This window comes from Cyprinodon variegatus, unplaced genomic scaffold (genome assembly GCF_000732505.1).
Source record: "Cyprinodon variegatus isolate N-32 unplaced genomic scaffold, C_variegatus-1.0 Scaffold42, whole genome shotgun sequence".
Taxonomy (NCBI): Eukaryota; Metazoa; Chordata; class Actinopteri; order Cyprinodontiformes; family Cyprinodontidae; genus Cyprinodon; species Cyprinodon variegatus.
This window is the reverse complement of record NW_015150495.1, coordinates 1,716,847-1,726,994: the sequence shown is the minus strand read 5'-3', so window position 1 is coordinate 1,726,994 and position 10,148 is coordinate 1,716,847. Positions and strand designations below refer to the sequence as shown.

General features: G+C 37.9%; 1 protein-coding gene across 1 annotated transcript in view; it reads left to right on the top strand.

Moving 5' to 3' along the window:
* The first annotated feature begins 2,210 nt into the window (after positions 1-2,210).
* The window catches only part of phex (phosphate regulating endopeptidase homolog, X-linked), a 25,106-nt gene continuing 17,168 nt past the window's right edge, over positions 2,211-10,148 (top strand). The window contains exons 1-4 of the mRNA XM_015370158.1: positions 2,211-2,576; positions 7,988-8,044; positions 8,136-8,297; positions 9,744-9,827. Coding sequence (XP_015225644.1) covers positions 2,453-2,576; positions 7,988-8,044; positions 8,136-8,297; positions 9,744-9,827 — 427 coding nt within the window. The 5' untranslated portion in view covers positions 2,211-2,452. The remainder of the gene's footprint in view (positions 2,577-7,987; positions 8,045-8,135; positions 8,298-9,743; positions 9,828-10,148) is intronic.

Sequence of the window (10,148 nt, the reverse complement as noted above, 5' to 3'; positions counted from 1 at the left end):
TGCTGGACAATAATAGGTTCGGCATGTTAGAGGACGGGTGCGGACCGTCTTCCAGGATTTGTGTCTTGAGTGTGCTTGTTTTCTGATCCTTAGAAAGCTCATTTGTTTTGTTTCGTCCTTCCCTTCTGTGTGAAAACAGATGTACGTGTTCGCATGTGAGTGTTCCTGTTATCTATTGCTGAGTAGAGCCTGGAGTGTAAACAGACACAGAACAGGTTGAGAGATAGGGCATACGACCAAGATGTAGAACGTTTATTAATGTAGAGTTTATGGTAAAAATGAAATAAAACCCTGAGTTTAAAGGATCAGGATGAGTATTATGTCCATCTTATTTCTAATGTGCAAATAAAAACTACATGTTCAACTCAGTCATTATCTGATTCCTAGTCATCCAGGTCATGATCAGGATTGAAAAGTTCAGTTTAGGCAAGTAGATGGGAAGTTTTCTAGAAGATGTTTCTATCTTCTATCTCATCCAAGAGGCTTCTTCTGTTCTTACTGATGGTGCGCAGGACTCAGATTAATATACTGTAGTTTTAACAAAAGAATTAGAGGAAAAACATTATCTGGCTGGAGCTGGGGCGAAACATCTTCTAGAAAACTTCATGGCCAGTTGCTTAAACTGAACTTGTGAAGCTCTGTCATTATTTATTCAACATACCTGAAGTCAGTAAGAAGAAAACCCTAGGTTTTATTATGTTCTTCATTTTTGTTCTCTCCTCTTCCTTTATTATATCTTTATTAGGACAAATTTTATGACTTTTACCCTTTTTCTCCACCCTTCATATTGTCCTTTCGTTTTTCCTTCTTTCCTGTCCATATTCTGTCTTTCATTCTGCCTTGCTTCATCTTTAAATTCTCCATCTATTTGATCTTTTTATTTTCCATCCATCCAAAATATTCCGTTTTCCTAAACTATTTTGTATTTAGTATGCTGCTGTATGTTTAAGCTCCTGAAGGACATGGGGACCACTTATTTTTTTTCCATTTTGCCTCATTCTAGCTCTATTCTGCTATTCTGCAGTACTGGGTTCCATTCACAAATGTATGTTCTCTCTGCTTTTTCCTGTCATAGCACCTTTATCTGGTCTTTTCAGATGACTAAAGCCAAGACTGTTACTGCCAAATTTGATTCAGTTGGCCTCGGGAGATGGCCGTTCACACTGAGCCTGATTCTGCTGGAGATTTCTTCCTGTTAAAAGGGATTTTTTTTTTAAATACCCTGCAGCTAAATGCATGCTCAGTGTAAGGGATTTCTGAAGAGTCAACAACAAAATGCAATTGGAAATCATCAGCAAAAGCTCATCCAGCAGGAGTGTATCTTGCAAGTCAGTGACTCGATACAATGAACTGCTTTCCCTTATCAGAACTTTTAACCAATCTGACTATTATCTTTGTAAAGTGCCTTGAGATGACATCCATCCATCCATCCATCCATCCATCCATCCATCCATCCATCCATCCATCCATCCATCCATCCATCCATCCATCCATCTTGACAGGAAATGTTTCAAAACCAGCCACGTCTGGAATTCCTCTTGGACGGTCCTTGGTCTTAGGAATTAGAGCCTGAAACACAAGCAGCGACAATCATAACTGTCGATCTGGGAGATTTCACACAATGCCATGTAAACAGGACACAAGTAACTGTGAGTCCAAATGGAGAACAATGCAGTGGCGGTCACAGCTTCTGCTTGATGAATGGTTGTTTTTAAGAAGAGAAGGAAGTAACTCCTATATAAGGAGTTTGCGGCTGACGCCTCAAACCCTAATGAGCACGTCCAGAAAGAGATGTGACCACAGTGATTGGGGACCTGAAGAAGGGGGGGGTAATTGTGTTGCTGCAATCAGCACCTCTTTGGCCTTCAAAGATAAGCAGGAAAGCAGAAACAGTGAGCTGATTCAACCTGCTCATCACATTAGTGTGCCATAATCAGCCTCCCAGTGCACGTGATCAGGACTCTGTTATGGTCCAGTTACTTTCTGATCTGATAAACATTCTGCAGAGCTCCCTGCTGTTCTGTACATGAGATTAGAAGATAGACACAATTTTTTGTTCTTTAACACACACCAAAAGGTGTGAACACTTCACAGACCCACAACCAGATAAGGGGTCTGGTTTTATTTCAAGGATCCCTGTTCATCTCAGTGCCTGGGAGGGAGGAGTGTTGTGGGAGAGGAGGAGGGTTTGGGAGAGGAAGGAGGAACAGTTAGAGGAGCCGGGGTGAAGTTTGGGCAGCTGCACCCATTTTGGACAGATTGGAGAAAGACAGAAGCTGTTCAACATGTGGAAAAAAATAATCTTTTAAATAGTTTAATTTTAAATTATTTTAGATTCATTTTAAGCATTTATTTATTTATTCCACTTTATTTTTTTTTTGCTTTTAGGTGTGTGTCCTGTGTTTTTTACTTTTAAACATTTTAGTTATTTTTTTAGGTGAAATAGTAAACGATGGAGCTGGAGCATTTAGGAGGTGGGGGGGTTAAAACTGAGAGGGGTGTCGGTCGTCTCTACAAGATCGCTCTGGCCATGTGTGTGTGCCTCTGCGCCGCTCTTCTGCTTGGTCTCATACTGGGTAAGTTCACACACACACATACACACACACACACACACACACACAACCTCTACCCTTTATCCTACATTATAATTTGCAGGAAATCTAACGTATGGTACAGAATGGTCCCTGTCCTCAAAAAGCACACGCAGAGTATGATAACATACAAGTAGGTGTCCTGGAGGGCTATTGAGTAACATGTGGCAAACTATTTTTGGGTCACTTAAGGTTTCACATGTCTGTAGTTTCTATTAAAACCACATGAGTCAAAGGAAAGTGCTTCACTTCTGTTGTGTTTAAATGTAAACAGGAACAATTTATATTAAAATAACCCAAAGCCACAAAAAAAGAGAAAAAAGGAGCCATTTATGGGAGTAGCTTATCACCTCTTTTAATTTACCCAATGAGATTCAAGCATCTGGAGTCCCAAGGGTAGGTTCAAGAAAAGTTAAGAGGAAACACAGTGAAGTAGAGGAAATTAAAACCATCAAGATAAGATTGCAAAGCATGTTCTGTATCAGCCGTAACAGTGTTTACATTATAAAAAGAGTAAAAATGAACTACTACCTCATTCACAAAATCTTTGGATATGCTACTAAAACAAGTTGATCAGTTTTAAATCGAAACTTTGACTAGGCCAGCCAAACATGGACATGCTTTGAGACAAATCGTCCCATTGTAGCTCTGGCAGTATGTTAAAATAATTGTCATGAAGGAAGGTGAATCATATCCATAAAGAATAGGTTTGTTATAGTTGTTTTATGAAGAAATTATCTCACCTGAGATTTAGATCTTTGCAGTTCCTTCCAAGTTACCTCTAGGCTTCTTCAGTAAAAAATGCTGTTTTCACCAAGCTTGTCACTTTACGTAGACAGCCATGTCTTACTAGATTTTAAGTTGTATCATACAGCTCTGGGTATTTTTTTAAAAACCTCAATCATGCTTTAAACTTCTCCACGGCTTCCTTCCTGATCTTTAGGCAGGGTTCTTTGGTCTTTTGCTTTTATCTCTCTAAGGTTCTCTATGGAACCTCGGAATTATTCACACTACTTACGGAGAATAACTGACAGTTGGTGCTTTTACAAATCAGGTCTCTTCTTAATGGAACTGATTGTACCCGATGTTATTGAGGGGTGTCAGAAATTAAAACAGATGCATGGAACAAAACAAGATAGTTGAAAACCAGGAATTTTTCCCCCCGCTCTATTGGGTAAAATCTCAAGACAAGACAAACTTAAGCCCACACATACAAAGAAATCAAATGAATTTAATTCACAAATACACTTCCAAGTCCAAAAATATGTCTTTGACCCATTCTTTCACACCAATTGTCTGATGATTATGAAAATGTTTGGGGTCCTTCTACTTTTCTACAGAAGCATATTTGATACAAGGTGATTGTATGGTCTAATTTAATAGCTTTGCCACATTTTTTAAACCAATGCATTCTTTTTTGTGGTATGTTTAAGGGCTGACACACTCTACACTGTACAATATTTTCAATCAATGTACTAAGCCAAAGCTAAACCTGTGCAATGAAACCAGAGTTTAAAGGTTCCCAGCTGACGATATTGTTCTTACGCTGGTCTGATGGGATCTGACTGCTCACACTGTATGACCAAAAAAAAAAAAACAACAACATTGGATTTAGCCCATACAGAATAGCGATTGTTGGGCTCTACTAGGCAGAAGCAAAGTCAGAGAAGAAGACTTCCCGTTTGCACATGCTCAGTGCCTGAGGTCGAGGTAAATTGGCTCCTAGATGCTCTTAGCTCTGCTTTAACAGTAGGATATCCTTATGATCTCTCCACAAAACTGACTGAATTTTAAAGATGTTTGATTTTCATCCAATCATACAATCCTAATCAGGAGGTGATCCACAGTGGCTGACTGCCTCTTGTTCATCCCCCTATAAAACGCAATGCACGAGGCATGATAAAGCTGAAACTCATTGGAGGACTGAAAAATTGGCCCAAAAAGTCATACAGCATATGTTTGCTCTAAGATTGTTGTCTTGCTTTGAAAGCTAATCTTGTTCCTTGTCTAGCTCCTATGAAAAAATGAATCACCCTTCATTTTTTGCATTTATTACCTTCTTCAGTGATGGAAGTTGCCAGAACCCCATTGCGTAAAACAGCCTGATGGTTTCTCCTGCAAACTTCACCAGTGGTATGGTGTATTAAGGGTGAAGTGTAGAACCCTAACGCTTTGCATTGACAGGTTCATCTTTGGTCTGATCTCAGACTCTCTTCTCCCAGTATTTCATTGGCTAGTCCAAACCTTCTGCAGCAAGATTATAAACAAGCCCTAACAGGATTTTTCCTTCAGCAGCGAAGCTTTGCTACTTTGGGATTGCATGTAGCAGCTGAGTGCATCACCTGTTGTTTTTGTCGAAGATCGGTACCAGCTATTTTAAAATCTCTCTCCGGGAGTCCTCCTTGGTTCTTGGGCAGCCTTTTTTTTGTTATCCTTTTAAATCTTTGTCATCTTTTGGCTGGTTAATGGTGAAATGAGTACTCTTTCCACTTCCAGATCGCATTTTAATTTCGGTGTTTAGAAACACAGATGCAGCCAATGCCTTTAATCTGTTCTGCTGCCATCATTTCTATAAAAAAAGGCAACCCTTGCTTGTATTCTGCACTTTGATCTGGCCGTTGCAAAACCCTAAAATTGCTAAAAATGACTAAACTGAATCTGTCAGACAGATTGCCTTTCTTCTGAATCAGTGATGTTTTGATTGACTGTGGCTACAAGATCCTTTACCTGAAAAACAAGTGCAAACCAAAGCATGACACTGTGTATTATGGTTCTGGATGTCTGCTTTTATCTCATCTATTTAAATGATATTGTTTCAGTGATTTTGTGGTTTCTCTAAATGGTCTTTAATTGCCCTAAACCTACCAGGATTTATTACCATTTGAATATCCAACTTTCTCAGTGATTAATGACCAACCTCCTACTGTAACTTGTTGATTATGGCTTTGTTGGCAGTTATGACCAATTCATCAGAGCAAGTCAGCTAACCTGCAGACATACTGCACTGCACTGCAAAAGTCAGAGTCTGGTGAGAACAGCATAATGTCAGACAATAAATCAATCCTGCAAAAGCTGCAAAGTCTACTTTTTTACTTACAACTTCAACAAAATATGCTATATTTTAGTGGGTATAGTGGGTTTGTTTAGAATTAGTCCTGTGTGTTTCCCTAAACTAGACATGATAAAATCTCTCCAAGAGATTAAAGTTCAAGCACAGAATAATGTTTGTTTATCAGTTGATTAAACTCTGTATTGCGTTTTCATCTGTTAACTTACAAAGGGCGATCAATGTATTTTAAAAATGAAATGTTTGTTTAGGAGGTTCAGCAGGCTATTTCAAGTGCCGATGTGGAGCATTGCTAATGAGCTGTCCTCTTCCACTGGAAGCAATTATATTTCCCAATATGTGGAATTTGGGGAGCATGGACACAGCATTAGTGGTTCCACTGTTATGTGGTTCTAAGGATGGTTAGGGCTGCAGGGGCTCATGCGCTGGTGTTGGGTGGGGTGGGTATTGTGTCTTTTTGTTATTGAGGGAAACCACATTCTTGTGGCCACACTAAAGTGCATTTATCTTATGTGCCCATGCATGCTGATCCAAGCTCCATCTATACTGGAAACACTCCTTTAGTTTCCAAGGAAAAGATTCGGATTCTTTTTTTTAACAGTTTGTTAATTAGGAAAGAGTTTGATTCTTTGATGTGTGTTTAGCTCTATTGATGTTGCTTTTTGTGGCCTGTTTTATTGCCCACAGCACAAAAAAAATTATGATTGCATGTGCTTGTATACGAGGTAACCGCAGCATGGAGTGATTCTGGAAAGAGCCTCCTGTCCAGCAACAAGAGAGGTGAACCTCTGAGGTCAGACATCTCGGCGCAGCTCAGTCCCGCTCCATTTATCTGTTTACAATTTGGATTTGGTTTCAAAATACAGTTTGCTGCCTCACTGAATCTACATTTATTGTTGTTCTTTACTTTCTTTACTACGGAACCCCATCACACAAGACTTTAGAAAGTCAAACTTTCTAGGAGAGTTCAAGAGACGGAAGTGGACTCTGTAAACCTGTGGTCATTCTGCCAGGAAAATAAATCAAGTGTGGTTTACTTGGTCTTTTTTTAGGGTTCTGCTTACCCGTATTACAAATATATGTTAAGTAATCATACCCTACAGCAGAGCTGAGTAGTAGTAGAAGTCGTGGGAAAAACATTTACTATGGATTTCCATGCATCCATAAAGAAAAAACTACACATTTTCCCACTCAAAGTGCTGCCAATTAACTCCCCTTGCTTCATGGATTGCTAGTAATTTGCACCAAAAAATGACATTTGGTAGTTTGCTGGTCTGGAGCATAAAGATGTGTTTTAAAACAATGCCAAAAAGGAAATGAACCAGCAATGACTTCAGGAAACGGAATGGTTTTAGAGGAGATTGATTTCCAAACAATGTGGAGTCCATTATTCTGCAGAGACTAAACAATATTCCCAAGTAAAAAAATATTGGACAGTTTTAATTCTTCACTTCAAAAGGGTGTTCTAGAAAGTTTGTCCCAATGTCAGCTTACTCAGTTTTAAGAAAAAGAGCAAACGAAAAAACAAAACAAAGAGTCCTGTTTGCGATGTTTCCAATCAGGGACAGTAAAAAGGATTCAACACCTAAAGTTGAATTCACGTTTTTTTTATCAACAAGACAATATTCCCTAATAGAGCAGTTAATCTGTAAGAAAAAGACTGAAAATAAAAAGGATCAAAATGCTTGAACGGCCCAGTCAAAGCCTGAACAACAACTTTGACTAAAAAGCTAATAATAATAATAATAATAATAATAATAATAATACATTTTATTTAAAAAGGCGCCTTTCTGGACACTCAAGGTCACTGTACAAAAGCATAAAAACAGTGTCAGAAAAAATAAAAACATTTTAAAAATACAGAGGCTGTGACGGTGAAATTGATATTTAAAGAGAATAAGCAATCTTAAACAGATGGGTTTTGAGTTGCATAAGAACAAGTGAGAGAACTAACTATGATGATTTGTTAGTTAATTTGTAGGAATTTGCTTCTGTTTAGAAGAAACAACCCAAACTCACACAGGACAGTGTACATTTGCTTGGTCCAAACACGTGTAACTGTTTACTCTGTGTGGGAGCTCTCCAGATGTATCCACTCAGCTGTGGTCAGAGTTTGACACTCTGATTTCTAGTACTTCTTTAAAAATATAAAGTCTTATTGAATAATAATAATACACAGAAACTTCATGTAAATGGACAAGGAATTACAGTTGGAAAAAGTTCTTCAGGCTTTTTCTGTTTTATATATTAAGCCTAATTAAAATGTCTTCCCTCATTTTATCTCAAAATAAAGTTTTATTCCTCACTAAAATGTTTTTCTCTCCATCAGTGTCCCAGAGATCCAGTAAAGCGGAGTTTTGCCTTTCGCCAGAATGTATTGAAGCAGGTGAGGAAAATATCCAAGCAGTCATTTCAGTGCATTCGTTTTTTTGTGTGTTAAGCTGTTTGGGTCAGGATATCTTTATTTGTTTCTTTAGCGGGGTCCATATTGAGTAAACTAGACCGAACTGTCAACCCCTGCGAAGACTTCTACACGTTTTCTTGTGGCGGTTGGCTGAAGGAGAATCCGATTCCTGAAGATTCGTCTTCACATGGCATCTACCCGTGGCTGAGGCAGCATGTAGACATAAAACTCAAAGGTGGTAATCTTCCTTAAGGATGCATCTAAATATATGAAAGAGCCTGGGTCAGATTATCTGGGGAAGAAAGTTATTTCAGTATATTGTTTAGAAGTGATCTGGGTGTTAAGTAAAAAGGCCTACAGACGTCATATAATCTGGAATATATCTGTTCATCCATGAAGATCTTGTGATCCATTTCTGTGTTGATGTTTAAACATGTCTTGGATTGTTACTCTGCTGAGAGACCAAATGATGACCCAGTTGGAGTTTTCTGGGTCCAAATTGTATTTTAAGTGTCATTGGATTTATAATATTCAATATCATGTTTTGGATTATACCAAAGTTCACAGGACTGTTTGAACAGAAAAAGGGTCACAACTTACCTAACTGTGTGCGGAAGCTGCCTTTCCACATATCCATCCTGTGATTCACATTTGTTTTGACACCCAAAACCTAAATTCACCCATTTGGATGTGATCAAGCATTAAATGGCCATTATTATTGGTTATTGGTCCCATTGAATGCTGACAACATGCAGCTTATAGGTGACAGCAGCCACATCGGTCGTCTCTAAAACCATAAGTTTAATTTACAAATGCACCTACTTTTAGTTTTTAGCTACTTTACTTACGAAGCACCTACCCTTTGTAATTAACTGTGTTTTAAACCTTTACTTTCAATACATTCGACACGTTTAGGTCATTAAGGATTGTGAACAGTTGGATTAACAGGATATGATTTTATTTATTTATATATATATATATCAGCGAGATCTGGATCAATTTCTTTCTTTTTTTTTTTTTACAATACATTAAGAACTACTGAAATTCCTTTCAGTTTACAGATAAATAGATAAATTCATTATGCAGGCAAAAAAGGAATTCCCTTAGGGTTAAGATTCAATCCGTGATAACAGCCTGCTGTCACTTCCAGCATGTAGAAGGCACAATCTGTAGCCATTCTATGAGACTAAAAACTGCAAAACCCAGCAATTTAATGTGATGATAACATCTGAAGCGACTGCTAAGTCTTTCTTTTCCACCTTTGGATCTTAGTGACATTTTCCATATTCCCTTTATTTTTCTGATGACTTGATTGTTCCATTGAAAAGCAATCAGATAAACCATAACTGCACATTTTAAGTTTTCTTTTTTTATCAGCTATTCAATAGGGGCTGCTGGCTTCCTGAATGGCCCAATCAGTTTTGATTTTCTCTATGCTGAATCAATCAGACTGTAGAATATTGAATATGAAATCTGATAAGAGATCAAAATGAGAGAAATTATAAAAACAGAATTTGTAAAGATTCCTTACTGACACACAATCCAGAGAAACACAGATATATCTGTTTTAATTAATAAGGGATAGCGAATTGGAGGAATGAAAAGAAACCCTGATGTATTTAAAACAGTTGTCTCTAAAGTGATGGTGCTCTTTTTTCTGACTCTCGTTTTTCTCCTACAGAGTTGTTAGAGGCTCCTTCCCATGCTAAAGAACTGGAGGCTGTGACCAAAGCTAAGATCCTGTATCGCTCCTGTATGAATGAAAGTAAGACTATACTCTTTTCTAAAATAATTATCAGTACTCATGACTTTTGAATCAATTTGACTTTGAATCAATTTGACTGTATGATCTGGTTGAACTGTAAAGTGCCTTGAGATGACTTGTGTTGTGAATTTGGCGCTATATAAATAAACTGAATTGAAATTTAATTGTTGTGATTGACTAAATACAATTACCAGCATCGTTCCATTGGCCTTTAGCATTTCAATGAAATCATCCATCATACCCGACAAAATGAAACTTTGTTTTCTTCCATTTAAGTTCAGTTAGGAAGTGTCTTAATATCGGAAAATATGGGTACAACAG